The sequence below is a fragment of the Buteo buteo genome, chromosome Z (genome assembly GCF_964188355.1).
Source record: "Buteo buteo chromosome Z, bButBut1.hap1.1, whole genome shotgun sequence".
NCBI classification, from domain to species: domain Eukaryota; kingdom Metazoa; phylum Chordata; class Aves; order Accipitriformes; family Accipitridae; genus Buteo; species Buteo buteo.
In genome coordinates this window covers 58,561,446-58,580,484 of record NC_134204.1, presented here as the reverse complement: position 1 = coordinate 58,580,484, position 19,039 = coordinate 58,561,446, and the positions used below count along the sequence as shown (strand labels likewise).

At 46.1% G+C, this 19,039-nt stretch overlaps 1 protein-coding gene across 2 annotated transcripts in view; it reads right to left on the bottom strand.

Annotated features, from left to right (window-relative positions):
- Nucleotides 1-18,110, bottom strand: part of RGMB (repulsive guidance molecule BMP co-receptor b) — a 54,846-nt gene extending 36,736 nt beyond the window's left edge. For both annotated transcript variants that reach the window (XM_075020785.1, XM_075020784.1), the window contains exons 1-2: nucleotides 17,498-18,110; nucleotides 14,373-14,884 (exon numbers count right to left, since the gene is read on the bottom strand). In XM_075020785.1, the coding sequence (XP_074876886.1) occupies nucleotides 14,373-14,884; nucleotides 17,498-17,618 (633 nt within the window). In that variant the 5' untranslated portion in view covers nucleotides 17,619-18,110. The remainder of the gene's footprint in view (nucleotides 1-14,372; nucleotides 14,885-17,497) is intronic.
- Nucleotides 18,111-19,039: the final 929 nt, after the last annotated feature.

Below are 19,039 nucleotides of genomic sequence, written 5' to 3'. Positions count from 1 at the left end.
CTACTCCCCACTTGTAAGGACCAATGTCTTAGCCATTAGGAGTGAGTGTTCTTCTGCCTGAGGAACAGCGTATAGAAGGTACACACCACGAGGTGCCCGGTGGTTTTACCTATGTGATCAGGGAGAGGACATGAGGAAATGGGATGGAAAACCTACCTCGGTCCTAAATGCAAGGGTACATGAGTTGTGAGGAAAAACCACTACGAAAGGGGATTCTACCAGGAAAAATACCGCTCCAGTTTCCAAACAGAGTAGGAGTGCTGATCTTATTTCTGATCCTCCTGAAGGGACTTCCGAGACAATTTTACGAGGAGTACTGGATACTCTGACCAGAATTAGGGGGGTCCTGCCTCCAGCCAGGTGGAGGAAAGGGAGAACCAGGTCTACTGGACAGTGTGGATTCGGTGTCCTGGCACGTTAAACCCACAGGAGCACAAGACTCTACTAGACACTGGCACACAGTGCACTCTAATGCCATCAAGTTATAAAGGGGCAAAACCCATCTGTATTTCTGGTGTGACAGGGGGATCCCAAGAGTTAACTGTATTGGAAGCTGAAATAAGCCTAACTGGAAAAGAATGGCAGAAACACGCTGTTGTGACTGGTCCAGAGGCTCCGTGTATCCTTAGCATAGACTATCTCAGGAGAGGGTATTTTAAGGACCCAAAGAGCTATCGATGGGCTTTCAATATAGCTGCCTTGGACACAGAGGGAATTGAACAGCTGTCTACCCTGCCAGGTCTCTCTCAAGACCCTTTGACTGTGGGGTTGCTGAGGGTTGAAGAACAACAGGTGCCAATTGCTACCACAACGGTGTACCAGTGCCAATATTGAACCAACTGAGACTCTCTGATTCCCATCCATAAGCTGATTCGTCAACTGGAAAGCCAAGGAGTGATCAGCAAAACTCGCTCACCGTTTAATAGTCCCATATGGGCAGTGTGAAAGTCTAATGGGGAGGGGAGACTAACAGTTGACTATCGTGGCCTGAATGAAGTTATGCCACCGCTGAGTGCTGCTGTGCCAGATATGCTAGAACTTCAATACGAACTAGAGTCAAAGGCAGCCAAGTGGTATGCCACAACTGACATTGCTAATGCATTTTTCTCAATCCCTCTAGCAGCAGAGTGTCATCCACAATTTGCCTTTACTTGGAGGGGTGTCCAGTACACTTGGAATTGATTGCCCCAGGGGTGGAAACACAGCACCACCATTTGCCATGGACTAATCCAGACTGCACTGGAAAAAGGTGAAGCCCTGGAACACCTACAATACATCGATGACATCATCGTATGGGGCAACACGGCAGAAGTCTTTGAGAAGGGGAAGAAAATAATCGAAATCCTCGTGAAAGCCAGTTTTGCCATAAAAGAAAGTAAGGGGAAGGGACCTACATAGGAGATCCAGTTCTTAGGAATAAAATCGCAAGATGGACATCGTCAGATCCCCATGGATGTGATTAAGAGAATAGCATCTGTATCTCCACCAACTAATAAATAGGAAACACAGGCCTTCTTAGGTGTTGTGGGTTTTTGGAGAATGCATAGTCCAAATTACAGTCTGATTGTAAGCCCTCTTTATCAAGTGACCCAGACTAAGAATGATTTTAAATGAGGCCCTGAACAACAACAAGCCTTTGAACAAATTAAACGGGAGATTGTTCGTGCAGTAGCCCTTGGACCAGTCCAGGCAGGACAAGATGTTAAAAACGTGCTCTATACTGCAGCTGGAGAGAATGGCCCTACCTGGAGCCTCTGGCAAAAAGCACCTGGGGAGACCTGAGGCCGACCCCTGGGGTTTTGGAGTTGGGGATAACGAGGATCCAAGGCCCGCTATACTCCAACCAAAAAACAGGTATTGGCAGCATATGAAGGATTTCGAGCTGCCTCAGAAGTGTCTGATACTGAAACATAGCTCCTTTTAGCACCCCGACTGCTGGTTTTGGGCTGGATGTCCAAAGGGAGGGTCTCCTCTACACATCACACAACTGATGCCACATGGACTAAGTGGATTGCTCTGATCACACAACGAGCTTGCACAGGAAACCCCAGTCACCCAGGAATTTTGGAAGTAATCATGGACTGGCCAGAAGGCACAGATTTTGGAATGTTGCCAGAGAAGGAGGCGACGCGTGCTGAAGGGGCCCCACTGTACAATAAACCATCAGAAAATGAGAGGCAATATGCCCTGTTCACTGACAGGTCCTGTCACATTGTAGGAAAGCACTGGAGGTGGAAGGCTGCTGTATGGAGTCCTATACAACAAGTCACAGAAACTGCTGAAGGAGAAGGTGAATCGAGTCAGTTTGCAGAGGTGAAAGCCACCCAGCTAGTGTTAGACATTGCTGAAAGAGAAAAGTGGCCAGTGCTCTATCTCTATACTGACTCATGGATGGTGGCAAATGCCCTGTGGGGGTGGTTACAGCAATGGAAACAGCAAACCATTTGGGCTGCCACACTGTGGCAAGATATTGCGTCCCAGCTAGAGAATCTGGTTGTACGTCATGTAGATGCTCACGTACCCAAGGGTCAGGCCAATGAAGAACATCAAAACAACCAACAGGTGGATCAGGCTGCCAAGACTGAAGTGGCACAGGTGGACCTGGACTGGCAACATAAGGGTGAGCTATTTATGGCTTGGTGGGCCCATGACACCTCAGCCCATCAGGGAAGAGATGCAACATGTAGATGTGCTCGTGATCAAGGGGTAGACTTGACCATGGACACTATTGTGCACGTTATCGATGAATGTGAAACATGTGCTACAGTTAGGCAAGCCAAGCGGTTAAAGCCCCTGTGGTATGGAGGGCAATGGATGAAATATAAATATGGGGAAGCCTGGCAGATTGACTATATTACACTCCCACAAACTTGCCAAGGCAAGTGCCATGTGTTTACAGTGGTGGAAGCAACCACCAGATAGCTGGAAACATATTCTGTGTCCCATGCCACCGCCTGGAACACTATCCTGGGCCTTGAAAAGCAGGTCTTGTGGTGACACCACAACACAGAAAGAATTGAGTCAGACAACGGGACTCACTTCCGAAACAACCTCACAGACACCTGGGCCAAAGAGCATGGCATTGAGTCGGTGTATCATATCCCCTATCATGCACCAGCCTCTGCGAAAACTGAGCGATACAATGGACTGTTAAAGACTACATTGAGAGCAATGGGGGGTGGAACCTTCAAACATTGGGATACACATTTAGCAAAAGCCACCTGGTTAGTCAACACCAGAGGATCTGCCATTCAGGGTGGCCCTGTCCAGTCAGAATTTTTACATACTGTAGAAGGGGATAAAGTCCCTGTAGCGCACATAAAAAATATGTTAGGGAAGACAGTCTGGGTTACTCCTGCCTTAGGCAAAGGCAAACCCATTCACGTGATTGCTTTTGCTCAAGGGCCTGGGTGCACTTGGTGGGTGATGCGAAAAGATGGGGAAGTAAGATGTGTGCCTCAAGGGGATCTGATTTTAGGTGACAATAGCCAGAATTAAACTGTATGACATTAGTTGCTATATAACCCTGCTACTGTATGTTATCACTAGCATAATTGTTATATGCTATATCCATAGTACTACAGTAAGAATCACTTAGATCGAGCAAGAACGAACTGTGATAAAACTGAGCGAAGCGCAGTAGTGATGGAACCAGAACTGACTCCAGCATGCAACAATCCAATGGTGCACACCATCCTCCTGCTGCGTCAAATGTCACCTGCTCATCACACCGCACTGAAGCCCAATCCTGCTGTACTGACTGAGAGGATTTTGCATCATCCCTCCTGCCCAGAAAGACTGGTATGACAGATGGAGCCCAGAGTCAGGAACTAAATGAACTTCAACGAACAGTTATGAACAAGACCCATGAACTAAAGGAATGATATCTGTGTGTGTGTATAAATATATATATATATATATCATTGTTTATGTGTCTCAAAGGGACGGCAAAGGTGATGATGATTGACTGGGACATAACTGAAGGTATGGGAACTGAGCATGACATCAATGGTATAGAATAAGGGGTGGATACCGTCCTGGTTTCAGCTGGGATAGAGTTAACTGTCTTCCTAGTAGCTGGTACAGTGCTATGTTTTGAGTTCAGTATGAGAAGAATGTTGGTAACACTGATGTTTTCAGTTGCTGCTAAGTAGTGTTTAGTCTAAAGTCAAGAATTTTTCAGCTTCTCATGCCCAGCCAGCAAGAAAGCTGGAGGGGCACAAGAAGCTGGCACAGGACACAGCCAGGGCAGCTGACCCAAACTGGCCAACGGTGTATTCCATACCGTGTGACGTCACATCTAGTATATAAACTGGGGGAAGTGGGAGTGGGGGGATCACTGCTCGGGGACTAACTGGGTGTCAATCGGTGGGTGGTGAGCAATTGCACTGTGCATCATTTGTACATTCCAATCCTTTTATTATTACTGTTATCATTTTACTAGTGTTATCACTATTAGTTTCTTCTTTCCTCATCTGTTAAACCATTCTTACCTCAACCCACAAGTTTTACTTCTTTTCCCAATTTTCTCCCCCATCCCACTGGGTGGGAGGGGAGTGAGTGAGCAGTTGCGTGGTGCTTAGTTGCTGGCTGGGGTTAAACCACAACAACTGGGCTGGATCCCACCTGGCCCCAGAGACTTTTGTGTGTCTGAGTGGTGTAGCAGGTCAATAACCATTTCCCCTTAGATTATGGGGGCTTCAGTCTGCTCCCTGTCCCTGTCTTCCAGCTCAGTAGGCTGGGTATCCTGAGAACAACTGGTCTTACTGTTAAAGACCAAGAAAGGAAGCATTACGTACCTCAGGCTTTTCCTCATCCTTTGTCACTATGTACTCCCACATGTTCAATAAGAGATGGAGATTGTCCTTAGCCCTCCTTTTGTTGTGAATGCATTTATAGAAACATTTTGTACTGTCTTTTACTGCAGTAGACAATAATTAAGTTCTAGTTGGGCTTTGGCCCTTCTAATTTTCTCCCTGTGTAACACCATGACAACCTTGTAGTCCTCCTGACTTGCCTGCTCCTTCTTCCAAAGGTCATAAACTCTTTTTTACCCCGAGTTCCAGCCAAAGCTCTCTGTTCAGCAAAGCTGGTCTTCTTCCCTGACAGCTCGTCTTTTGGCACATGGGGACAGCCTGCTCCTGCACCTTTAAGATTTCCTTCTTGAAGAATGTCCAGCCTTCCTGGACTCCTTCAGGACTGCCTACCAAGGGACTCTGTCAACCAGGCTCCTAAACAGGCCAAAGTCTGCCCTCTGGATGTCCAAAGTAGCAGTTCTGCTAACCACATTGCTTAGATCTCCAAGAATCAATATGCCCAAGACAGTCTCCAACCATCACATCACCCGCAAGTCCTTCTCTGTTCGCAAACAACAGGTCCAAGTGGGGCACCTTCCCTAGTTGGCTCACTCACCAGCTGTGTCAGGAAGTTATACCTTCCATACACTCCAGGACTGTTTCCTCTCCACTGTATTGTATTTCCAGCAGACATCTGCTAAGCTGAAGTCCCCCGTGAGAACAAGGGCTAGCAATTGTGAGACTTCTCCTAGATGCTTATAGACTATTTCACCTGTCTCTTCATCCTGGCTGGGTGGTTTATAACTGACTCCCACCATGATATCTGTCTTATTGGCCTTTCCCCTGATTGTTACCCATAAACACTCGACCCCTTCATCACCATCATCAAGCTCTACACAGTCAAAATACTCCCTAACATACATACAGGGCTACCCCACCACCTCTCCTCCCTTGCCTCTCCCTTCTGAAGAACTTACAGCCATCCATTGCAGCACTCCAGCTGTGCAAGTCATCCCACCATGTTTCCATGATTACAATTATATCATAGTTTTCCAGCTGCACAGTGGCTTCCCACTCCTCTTGTTTGTTGCCTATGCTGCATGCATCAGTATAGATGCATTTCAGTTGGGCTATTGATCCTGCCACCTTTTTTTGCGGAGAAGCCTTAATTCCTATGTGACTGTTCTCAGGTGCTTCTGTTGTTTCTAACACATCAACAACCCTTGTGTCTTTGCTGCCGCGTGGATTTCCATCCCCTACCCGCACTGAAATGGCTAAGCTGCTGCGTGCATTAGTATAGAGACATTTCAAATGTGCTACAGTGTACTCAGCACATCATCAAGCAGACTGAAGGACCTCACTAGCACACCATCCTTCAAACACTGGCGTGGTGCCCCATGGCTTACCTCTAGGGAGCCTGGTTTTATCCCTTTCCCCTGGTCAAGTGCAGTTCAAAGCTCTTCCAGTGATCCCTGCTAACTCTTTGGCAAAGATCCTTTCCCCACTTTCAGAAAGGTGTACCCCATCTGTTGCCAGCAGGCCTGGTGTCATGTAGATCAACCCATGATCAAAAAAACCCTACAATTCTGCTGGTGACACCAGTCATGGAGCCAGATATTGATCAGCTGGGTCTTCCCATTTCTTCCAGCATCATTCCTTGCAACTGGATGGATAGAGGAGAAAACTGCTTGTGCTCTTGGTCCCTTAACCAGTCATCCCAAGGCCCTGAAGTCTCTTTTGAACACCCTTGGACTTACTGCAACTTTGTTGCTGCCTACATGATAAAGCAATAATGGATAACAATCCGAGGGCTGTACCAGAGCAGGAAGTTTTCTCATAACATCTTTAACCCCATCTAGGCCTTCCACAACAAGACACAAATCCAACTTCTGTACCTAGAAAGGCATTCAAGTCTTCTACGCCTACTACAGGCAAAATTCCTGAGGAAAGAATTCAGACAGAACCTGCCTAAGAATTAGACTTCATCCAGATGTTAAAAAACAGATATGAGGTACCACATGCAAGAAGGTGACACTACCAACTGAACAGGCAGTGACTCTGGACAAATCTAAAGGTTGTTGGTTGTTCTTTTGTTTTGATTGTGGTTGGGTTTTGTTGGTTTTGTTTGCATTTTTTTTAACATAGGACAGCAGGTTCTTGTTGCTATTATGGATGTATTTTGATCTTGGCTAGTTTTACTCATAATTTTACTGTAATAGTCCCCAAGTCCATTCTTCTCCCCAGATGTTTGTCATGACTGGGTTGTACTTTCAGGCAAGAGCTTATCACCATGCAATCATGCAGAACCTACCTCAACACTGCTGAAGCTGCTACTAAAATTCACAGACCCACCCTGTTCTCCCCAGTTACTACTCCAAGCACAGATGGCCACAATACATGGAAAGGTTACAGTCAGCATTCAGGTACATAACAAGGAAAGCTAGTCAGAGAGGCAGGGAACATTGACTGAACATAAGCATGTTATGCAAGTATTTAACAACTGAATACCCCACCAGTGGAATATGCACATTGAAAGAGTGTCTCCACAATGCTTCTTATGACATTAGACTTTGCTACTGAGTATTTCTTCTCCTAACAGAGAGCAGCAAGGAAGCAGATGAGATCCCACAGCGAGCCTATCCAGTGACATGTCTGTAAGTCTGCATAAAGCACAGTAGGTCAGGCAGACTACTGAGACGGCACTCTGATGCAGCTAAAGAAACACCTTGCTATTCATGTTTCCCAGCTTTATCTTCAGCATAGGTCTGCATACCCTACACCTCATGCCTAGCATCATGAGAAAACATTCAGATGCTCTCCTTATGCACCATTTCAGTCTATGGGAAAAGACAGGGAAAAATGTTTGGAGAACACAGCTCTGATGATTTCATCAAGCCCTGGAGAATAGGTAGGAGATGTTTCAGCAGGAAGTTTTATGATACTAGACCAGGGGTCTACCAAATATCCTTGGGAATTCTGCAAAGGACTTAACAAGTGATCTGTGAAAGGCAGCTACTAGAAGTTCATAGGCAGATAACTGCATAGCATACATGACATTTCTAAAGGGGTCTTGCAAAAGCTTTTAACCATACATACATATAAGAAAATTTAAACCTGAATACATTGAATAATCTTCCAATCACCAACTGAAAATGTCACACCTTCCCTTTCCAGAGGTCTGCAACAAGTGTGAAGCATGTGAGTTTATCTGGGAAACCAAGCATCACTCATCACCTATTGAAAAATGGCCTATGCCAAAAGGTGGAAGTAGAGAGATTTAATAAGGGAAAATAGTAAGGACTCATTGTAAAATGTTGATTCAGTAGACTCATTTCAAGTTACATCACAGGCTAGTTCCTTTTTATATACATAGCAGGTCTTTCGGGATGAAACGAAACTGAAGGGTGTGTTACAAACACTAACGACTGCTCAGTCCATCAGACAGCACCAGGCATCACCCAGAGCAAGATTTCTTCACAATTTTCTCCATATACCCATGCTTTTGCAGTGCACTATTTGCTGAAGTCAACATAGCTCAAGGACACCAGCAAGAGGTGTATGTGCAAAAGAGACTTTGCTTCTTCCATGCATATTGGGGGTGGGGAGGGCATGGTGAGGGCAAACTGTCTGGGAAAGATTTAGGGACTGCCTCAGTGATGCTGCTGGGGCTAACTTCTCAGAAGCAAGAACTGCTGGGAGTGTTACAAAACTATATACAGTAATCTCTCTTCAGCCTGCTTCTATGGTACAGAAGCACCACAAGACATTTTACCATGACGCGTTCCTATTTCATGTCAGAGGAGAAAATGGGAAGGGAAGGCGTGTGGATTCCATGCACCACAGAGATATAAAGAGGAAGTCAACCTGAAAACAAGACAGTTCAGCATTAGATGATTTCCAAAAGGAAAGCCAAGATCACTCAGGAGAGCGTTTCTTGAACATGGTTAAGCAAGAAGGTCACTGTTCATAAATCAGTCTAGAAATTAATCTACTATTGATTAATTTCAAAACTGCCTAGAACTTGACTATAGTTAAGCATCCTTAATCAATGAGAACTGTAGGTAAAATACTTCACCTCCTTTTCTCAGGTGGACAACCCAAGAAGAAACATTCTCCCCGGCCACCGCAGTGGGACTATAAAGCTTATATGGCAACAAACAGGAAGGTAAAGCCTGTTTAAGTTCACAACATTAACATTTAACTGCCATCACCATGTCTGAGAAAAAACCTGCCACTTATAATCGTTAACTTATTCTCTGTCCTACTACCCCAAAGAGACTCCCAGAGGCTTTAAAGTCATTCAGACAGATGTTGCTGAGTGAGTATGTATGCATCTCTCCTTCCCTCTCCACCCCTCAAAGGCATGCATTGAAGGCATTGAAATATCTGTAACAACTGTCCAGGAGTCCCACAAACATCACAGGCAAGAGAACAGTTTAATGCCTGTCAAACTGCCATAGCTTGTCCTACTAAGACCAGGCTGTCCTGAACACCAGGAAACAGCACTGTTTATCTTTACACCAGTAAAGCTGAGACAGTTTGCAGACAATGCCAAGCTGGGTGCAAGTGTTGATCTGCTTGAGGGTTCAAAGGCTCTACAGAGGGAACTGGACAGGCTGAATCAATGGGCCAAAGCCAATTGTATGAGATTCAAAAAGGCTAAGTACTGCATCCTTCACTTGGGTCGTAACAACGTCATACAACACTACAGGCTTGAGGAAGAGTGGCTGGAAAGCTGCCTGGCGGACCTGGGGGTGTTGGTCGACAGCTGCCTGAATACGAGCCAGCAGTGTGCCCAGGTGGCCCAGAGGGCCAACAGCATCCTGTCTTGTATCAGAAATAGTGTGGCCAGCAGGAGCAGGGAAGTGATTGTCCCTTTGTCCTCGGCACTGGTGAGACTGCACCTTCAATACCGTGTCCAGTTTTGGGCTCCTCACTACAAGAAAGACACTCAGGTGCTGGAGTGTGTCCAAAGAAGAGCAGGGAAGCTGCTGAAGGCCCTGGAGAACAAGTCTTATGAGGAGCACCTGAGGGAACCGGGGTTGTTTAGCCTGGAGAAAAGGAGGCTGAGGGGAGACCTTATCATGCTCTACAACTAACTGAAAAGAGGTTGTAGTGAGGTGGGTGTCAGTCTTTTCTCCCAAGTAACAACTGATAGGAGGAGAGGAAATGACCTCAAGTTGCGCCAGGGGAGGTTTAGACTGGATATTAGGATAAATTTCTTCACCCAAAGGGTTATCAAGCATTAGAACAGGCTGCCCAATGAAGTGTTTGAGTCACCATCCCTGGAGGTGTTTAAAAGACATGTACATGTGGCACTTAGGGATGTGGTTTAGTGGGACTTGGTGGTGTTAGGTTTACGGTTGGACTCAATGATTTTAAGGGTCTTTTCCAACCTAAATCATTCTTTGATGACCTCCAACAAAACTGTAGTATGTACTACTTCTGAGAAATAAAGACAAATTCATCTCTACCTTTGGCAGGGTGTCCACAAAGAAAAAAACTAATCATATGTGATCAGGTATCTGATGCTCCGACTTAGAAGAACAACTGAACGGTAACTGGAAGACAAACCTTTTAATATTACTTAAAAGGAGGCTAGGTACACTGTGTTCAGTCTCCAACAATTTCCTGCAAAAACAGAAACTATGCTGCAAGAGAGATATTTAAATGTTTTGACTCTGGGAAAAAGAACATTTTTACCCAATGTTTCCCCATTCTGGTAATACCAACAATTCCTAGGTTCAAACCTTTATGCCCGGTAAATCCACTACAGTAAAAGCTCTGTGTTTTTTTCATTCTCAGTCCTTCTATTCACTCTCTCACCTTCAACCTATCCACTACAAAACACCTGGATAGGAAAATCTCCATTTCCAATTACTGCAAACAAGAAGGAAAGTTTTCCATAGGCAAGCCCAAGCATCTCTGCCTCATTAGCTGTTCAGGCACACCTATGCTAGTGATATCCAGAACACCTGTCACAATGATTAAAGCCAATAAAGCCTTTGTACCCCTCCAAATAAAGCACACAACAAATTAAAAAAAAAAAAAAAACAAACAAAAAACAACCTTTCTCTTTAATGCATTCTACAATATCCTTCCTACCTGCTCCCTCTAGAGCCTCTTGTAATAGCCATTTATCCTCAGGAAATCCCAAAACAGGTCCCAAGACAGGGGAGCTCTTTATCTATAGCTGAAGAAATCAGACATAAAGATGCCAGTGACACACCCAAAACTCATACAGGAAGTCCATCAGAAAGAAAAAGAAAGGAGAGATTGAACTCAGTTTCCCAGCTAGTTAGTGATGATCCTTCAGTCTCCATCTGACAAGCCCTAGGATCTCATGCCAAGGGGCATAAGCACAGCAGAAAAGCTAAAAAAAAAAAAAAAAAAAAAAATAGACTTTGATGTTTCAGCTAGACTACAGAACATACAGTAGCCTTTGTTCACTGTGAAGAAACAGATGTTGTTACTATGGCATCACAAATATGTATTAACACCTACAAACAAATTGCCAAGAGCATTTTGTGAATAAATACACAACTCCCACATAGAATGTACCCTTCCAATCAAGGAATTAAAGGAAGAGTTTTCCTGCTTTTCATACTTTCCTGCCAGATGCAGGGTGGGAGGTGGGGGCAGAACAACATACTTTTATTCTTCAGATTCTTTCTTAAAGTATCCTCCTGGCATTCTCTTGTTCTTTATGAACATACTGGATAGCCCTCAGACTGCTGAGGTTACTCAAATCTCACGGGTTTTGGAGTGAGGAAACAACTTACTTTACACATAATGCTCGCTTCTTTGCTGATTCCCTTAAAGGTTGGTCCACCAGAAAACTATGATAAATTTGAAGGTAGTAACTACCTACAACGGCAAGTGATGGTATGCCCCTTCCAAAAGCACACTGCATATGGGGTGAAGATTAAGTATTCTGTTCCTACAGCTTCTTAAAATCACTTCCCTAAAAAAAACGCATTCGGAGAAACTGAATTTTCTACTCTTTTTGTCTTTGCTTTCATTAGGTCTGCTTTAGAGTGGATTAAGTAGGCTAGTTAGCAAATTAATATTTGCTTTGGCTTCTGCACAATTTAAGTTCAGGATAAACCTTTGTTATCATTTCCCATTAAACACCTTTCTCAAATACCTGCAATGAAAAAGCAGCAAGACTAACAACGGATAATGTTCTGGAAACTTTCCTCATGAAGAAGGTAGAAGACCTGTTTGCACGCTCTCAGCTAGGGAAAAAACACTACATAGATAAAAGTCACTGAACTTCTCTTGGTAGCTCTTTATAAAGGTGCCTTAAGCTACCCTGTGGACAAAATTAGGAAAGTACACCCTGCAGCAGATAGTCCAGAACCACAACCCAAATGGAATACTAGCAGAGAAAAATGTGACAGGAATGAAACTAGCAGTGGCAGTGCAGTTTAACAAGCCTTTTCTGTATCTTATACAGCAGTCTGCTCCATAAAGAAATAAAGGAGTCAACAGGATGCATTTGAGATATGAAAACTTATCTTGCTAAGTTACTTGTACATTCAAACAACCTTCATTTCCTGCAAACAGGTGTGCTAATAAGTTTGATTACCTGCCAAAGAAAGAAAAAACTCAAGCACTGTACGACATGTGACAGATACTAGCATTAGAGACATTTCTAATATCCTAAACCACACATCTTATTTCATTTAATTGCTTCTGCACACTTAGCTGTACTTGTGCAACAGCAGGGATGTTAAGCCACTATTATAAAAGAGGAAAATGTATTACCACTTTTTCCAGAATGACGAGCCAAAGAAAAACACAAAAACATTGAGAATAAATAAAGACAGAAGGTACACCCTTTAAAACATGTACTTTCCCCCAGTACGTAAAGATATTTATCTCCTGAAGTTCTCCTCTTGGTTATCTGTTTGAGCAGACATATACCAGCATAACATGCTACCCTAATCAATTATTTTCAGAATGTGGCTAAAGGGTAAGATAAGATCACCTATCTACTACCATCACACCCTAGCCACCCACACAATTTGTACACAAGAAGACTCAAATTCCTCCTCCAGCACTACCAGGAACAAGGAATTAAAGAACGTTCTGCAAGACTTTAGCAAAACTGAGGAAAAAAAGCTTACTTAACTGTCTTTAAAAAAAAGCCACTGGAGCAGATTTCAAGGGACCCAAGTCTCTTTTGCAAAGCTTACTCAGGTTAGCCTCATTCCCTCATTTTATACTCCTTCAGAACGCATTCACGATGCAGACTGTTCTTGGAACAGGCACAAGTTAAGAAAAGGCAATTCTGAATTTCAATGATGTATCCGTCCAGCCTCTGGCTTCTCGCAAATGCAAAAATTTGCCTCACTCATACAGGCATTGACATTAGTCAGTACCTCAGAATCCAGCATGAACGCAATAGCAAAACTGATTTTCACATACTAATATTACTGCACAAACATCTCCATGTAAGATGTGCAGGCTCTAACCTACTGTGACCAGCACACCCTGCTCCTGACTGCAGTAATTAAAAACCTACTTCCAAACTTAACAAAACAGTGAAAATTCTCCAATATTGGTGGTCTTGAGACTGTGTACACATAGCCTGACATACCTTGACAATACAAGAGCTACACTACCACAGTTATAAAAGGCCATGTCACTCCAAAAAGGGAACAAGATATGTTACAGCATCAGCTTCAAACATATGTTCAACTAATTACTTTTATTGACAAGAGTGATGCGCCCAACAGTTCAGAGTATTTTTCACCCCTGGCCCTGGAGGTAAATCAAAGGATGTTTTAGCCACGCTTATGCTTTATGTCTCCTTGTTTTATTTCCTACAGACAGACTTGCTATCTGCCTTCAGCAGAAAGAGGGAAGTACTTTTCTTAAGGTAGAGAAATGGCATAAGCTATCAATACTAGTGCATGCATTCCTTCTCTAGCCACCTCAAGTGGCTGAGAGAAGAGCAATCTTAAGTCTTGCCTGTCTGAACAGGGACTTACACTCTCAACAGAATTTTCAGGCTGCTGCTTCTTTAGTAAAGCCAGGGTACCAATTAGCATCAATGTAATTTTTTTGCTACATTCTTTCAATTTTCTGCAGTTCCTCTTCTTGTTTCTGCTCTGAACCCTCAGTGTCTTGGTAACTCATTTGTTGTGCCACTCTGTCAGTATTTTTTGTTATCTACTGTCATGGCTATACATTTTAGAGAACTGATGAAAAGCAGAGACTTACACTCTTTCCTTACTCCTTGCCTAGAATTCCTACTTAGTGCAGAGGCAGTCACAGATGCTGCAATCTGATAACTATTTTAAAGCATTACATTTAGTATCCTTAAAGGCTTATGTGGTGATATGTACAGGGTTTTCTTGTGGTAGGGAGGAACAAAAGGAAGAAAAGGACCTGGTTTAAGTTTTGTTTGATTCTCAGAAAAGAGGCTAACAGTTTTACTTCCTTAGACTACTGCACAGAAGATTCTCAAGCTGCTACACTTCTTAACTGTTAAGGGCTAAGTGACTTACTCTACTGTCTTGGCCTTTTACTTTGGTACACAAGCCAGTGCTTAAGAACAATCCATACCTTATTTGTAGCAGTAGCACTGGATCCTGGGACCACAGGCACATTGGTCACTTGCACTGATAAGTAGTTATTGTCTATGAGGGGCCAAGCACCTTCCACTTTGCATGTCTGGAAGTGATCCTTAAAAGTCCTCAGATGAGGATCACCAAACAAGCCACAAAATAGGTAAGTAGTAGGAGGAGTCTTCTCCCCTCCCTGATGTTCTCTGGCTTCTGTGTGGCTACTGTAATTGCAGGGATCATGGGTCACTTCAGGGTTAGTGGAGGATGTGGGTCCATCTTTGGAACAATTTCTCTGGCTCATGAGGTCGCTGATCCCAAGCACTGCAGAATGGTAGACTAGATTTCCACGGCATACTTTGGAATTGCGATAGGTACAGGCAGAGTATGCTCGCAGGGCCTTGCAGAACTCCAAGTCAAAGCCCTCAAGACCCGAGTTTAGACGTGAAGTTAAGGATACAAAATCGGTGGTGCACTTCTGGATTCGACAAGGTGTTTGCAGCTGGCAGTCACCTAAGCACAAAACAGATGGCAGAGAGAAATCAAGTAAACCTCTTGGATTGCAATACCCTATTACACACTCACAGGTGCTGCAAAAAACAACCTGAAGACAACTTACAGCACTCACCCATTAGGGAAACACTATATAATAGAGAAAAAAGGGTTGGGAGGCAGAAAAATAGCAATACAGACCACTTCAAAGGCTGAGATGATCCATGCATGACTTAATCCATTACTTGATATTGTCTAAATGGAAATTAAGAGCACTAACCCCTGCCAAGTATGAGCCCAGCATTTCTTTCCAGATATCAAGGTAATGATGCAATTCTGTGCTTAAGTTAATCACTTAGTCAATAAGCAAGTCTCCATTTAGTCTTTCAGAGCTTTACACAAGTTAGTGAACTTTTAAACAGAATCCTGCCCCTCAGAAGGACGTGGTAAAGGTGGCAAGTGATACATGTTTAGACAAAAACTGAATGAAATAGAAATCAAAGTTTCTCTTCTAGCAAGCAGGGTGGGGGGAAGGAGGATAAGGAACTGGGCAGACCATAAATTCAGTTTGCTTTATTTCCCTGGCACTGCCATAACTACAGTTCTACCACTCGCTTTCTAGGACTAATGAGCGAGAAAACCCACAGCTGTCTGAAATGCAAGTTGCCAGCTAAGGAATCCATATACTGCAATAGCTGTACCTCTTACAGTGTAATTCAACAATAAGACAAGGGGCTAAGAAACCCTCTCCCCATTAAAACCTGAAGTACTTATCCAATGTATGCAACAGGTACACAGTTCCATTTACATGAACAAACCAGTTAGATCTTATCTGGTCACTTGATTTCCACAAAGAAAGCATAATTACCATCCCAGCAAGCAAACTGGAGTTTTACAGCCCCTCTCCTCCACAGCTTTCATTGTCATGATCTGAAATCCTTCCAGATTCTCATGGCAGTTAACAACAGTCTTCTGCAGGTAACTTCTATACAAGAACTCATGAGAAGCAGAAAAGAAACGAACAAGACTGCACACTGCACTAAAGGAAACAGAACCACACGTTCCATAGGGGTTAAAACTATCAGGACCCCAGTGAAAGGAGAGATCGGGTTCCCTCCCATCCAAAGAGCTGAAAACAGCCATAACATAAAATGGACTTTCATAAAGAATATGTGCAAGACTTCATGCAACAGCTGTCCAAGCACTCAAAACTATCTACGAAAAACATGCTGTGCTTATTTGTTCCTTTTATGACCTATAACATTCAGCTGTGTGTATACTCTAATTTCAAACTGCCATAAAGCAGATTCTGAACACCATAAAAAAGCTTACAAAGATACATGAAGCGTGAAAAAAAGGGAAAATACAATATACCTACCAGATACTCTTTTCCCTCCCCTCAAGCCCCTCTTTACAACATTTCCCACTCATTTTGTATGTTCTCAAAGTAAAAAAAGGCATGGGTCCAGTCTGATTTTACAGCCTAATTAAAATGTTCCTAAACTCCTGAGACACAATGGGTGGGAAATGAACTGAATAGTAATGTAGAACTTTTCGTTTTTAAACACAGTTGTTTTCTGCAGTTCACACAGTGATGACAGAATATCCAAACCATGAATTTATAAGGGCAACATGTTTTGCCAGTGATGGGTAGCTAATGCAAATCTCCTGTCAAAATCCCAAGACAACACAGAGTAGGAGGAAGTCTCTAACCTACAGCCAAGTGTGACCATAAATTGTATGAGTAAATAGTAAGTTTCTCACTTGACCTTTGTGCAAGTGAGATGTAGCTTTGCAAAAGAACAGGAAAAAAACCCCAAATTCTGCGTTTTCAGATACACAAACAAACAAAGACCTATGCCAAGTAAAATGACACAGGCAACATTGGTTGAGAGCCTGACTTTCAAAGCATCAAAACTTTTCTTATATTTCCCTTCATTTTGATTTGTGGTAATGTTTTAATCATGTATAAATTAGTCTAGCTGAACAAGTCAGTCAAGCTATCAAATAGTCTAAAAAATCTGTCCCTCCACACTCCTTGCAACTTTAGGAAATTTGCTTGCTGGTTTCAGTGGATTCTTGGTACAGAGAGGGGTGAATGAACTGCCATTTGACTAAAATCGGATGAGCCCCGCCTACAATTTATTTCACTAAAACTATAAATATATAAAAGTGCTCAAGCTAGAGAGAAACATTTTCACAGAACTACAACTGCTCAGATAACTTCCAAGTTGAAAACACAGTCCACTTTAGTAGGCATCTGCCGTGTGCGGGGTACCTTCCACCTTCTCCCCAGTTTCCAACCCGCCAAGCGAGCGCTGGCTCTGCCTGAAGCAAAAAGACACAGCAGATCCCCGCGTCTTCAGGCAGGCCGCCGCACAGCCCGACGCTGCCCGGCTTCACTCCCACCACTTCCAGCGCGGCATCAGCCTCCCCACCCGCAGGCCCCGCCCCGCCCCGGGCGCGACGCGCACGCTGCCCGCGCGGGGGGAAGGGCACGCCCAAGCAGGCAGCGCTCGCAGCCCCGCACCGGCCCGCGCCCGCACCGGCCCGCGCCCGCGCCCCGAACGCCCTCCCCCGGCCTCGGTGCCCGCCGCGCCCTGCCCCCCCTCGGGCCCCGGCCCGCCCCGGTACCTGCGCCAAGCAGCAGCCCCAGGGCGGCGAGGAAGCCGAGGGCAGCGAACGACGGGCGACGCGGCCCGCAGCAGCGCGGCGCCTCAGCCCCGGCGGCGCAGGAAGGCGCAGCTCTGCCCATGCCCGTCCATGCAGGTGCCCGGGCTGGCGGCGGGACGGGGCCGCGGCATGAGGCGGCGGCGGGCGGGCAACCTCCTCCTCGCTGCGTTCTCCTCCTCCTCCTCCTTTTCCTTCAGCGGCGCGGCGACGGGCGGAGGCCACCGGGACAGAGCGGGGCAGGCGGAGGGCGGCGCGGCATGACGGCAGGAGGAGACGAACACAAAGGGAAGGAGCCGGTAAGCGGGCGAAGCAGGAAGAGAATGCGAACGGGCGGTAGAAACCCACAGCCCCGAGCCGCCCGTAGGCCCCACGCCGCCGAACGCACTTGCGCCCGCCCCCGGCCACGCCCGCTGCGCGCGGCCCTGACCGCCCCGTCACCTCCCATTGGCTGTTCGGCCTGCCCGACAAGCCTCGCGACGTGCCGTCGGCGCGGCCCCGCCTGCCCGGGCCGGCGCTGATTGGAGCCCCCCCCGCCCCCTCGCTCCTTGCGGCCTGCCCGCTGGGCGCTGCGCAAAAAGCCCCTCCGTCCCGGCGGACGGCGGCCCCGCCTGCCTGCCGTCGGCCCCGCCTGCCTGCCGACGGCCCCATTGTCACCTCACTCGGCCACGCGCGGCCAATCGCGGCGGCGCCCGCGGGCGGACCCCAGCGCTCCCCGCGGCGGTGATTGGCTGCGCCGGCACACATGCGGCGGGAGGGTCCGCAGTTCCACGCGCCGCCGCCAGGGGTCGCGCGGCGCCCGTGCGCGTCTGGCCCTGCCGGGGGCGGAGGCGGGGGCAGAGGCGCCGCCGGCGCGGGGCGGGTGGTACGGCAGCCGGAGCGGAGCAGGGGTCTCCGCCAGGCAAGGGTGAAACCTCCTGTAGACGGGCCCGGCCGGGCATAAGCCACATCCGCAGCGTTTTCGTAGCAGCCAGGGGGTCCGCACTGCCTGCTCGTCGTCGGACAGGGCTCCAAGCATACCGGCAGCAGAAGCGGGAAAAATAGCGAAATTAAACGGACGTGTCAGTGCAAGAAGCACTACTGGATTTTGACCTAGCTGTGGTTTATTTTCCGGAAGGCAGGTGTGATGCCTAAGCCGCTCCCCTGTGGGCAGCATCTCCAGTCCCAAGAGGCAGCACCACAAGCAGCTCTCCCCGGGCCATTCTGGGTGCCACAGGGCGCACCGTGTTCCTCTGTGTCTGCCCATGGGGAAGGCAGAAGTGCTAGCACTACAACGCTGGTAACTTGCCCATGCCACACTAGGTACTTACATGATGTTTGACTAGTGCGCTGCGTTGCTCGCTGTGGTCAAGGCTGCACCATGCTCTCCCACCAGAAGGTATGGGATGCTTTGCAGATCAAAACCTGCATATCAAATAGGTGACAACATGGACATGGTGAGTGGCCCTGCTGTGGGGGCCTGCACAGAGCTGGCTCTGTGTCCACATTGTGGAGTGTGTTGCTGCA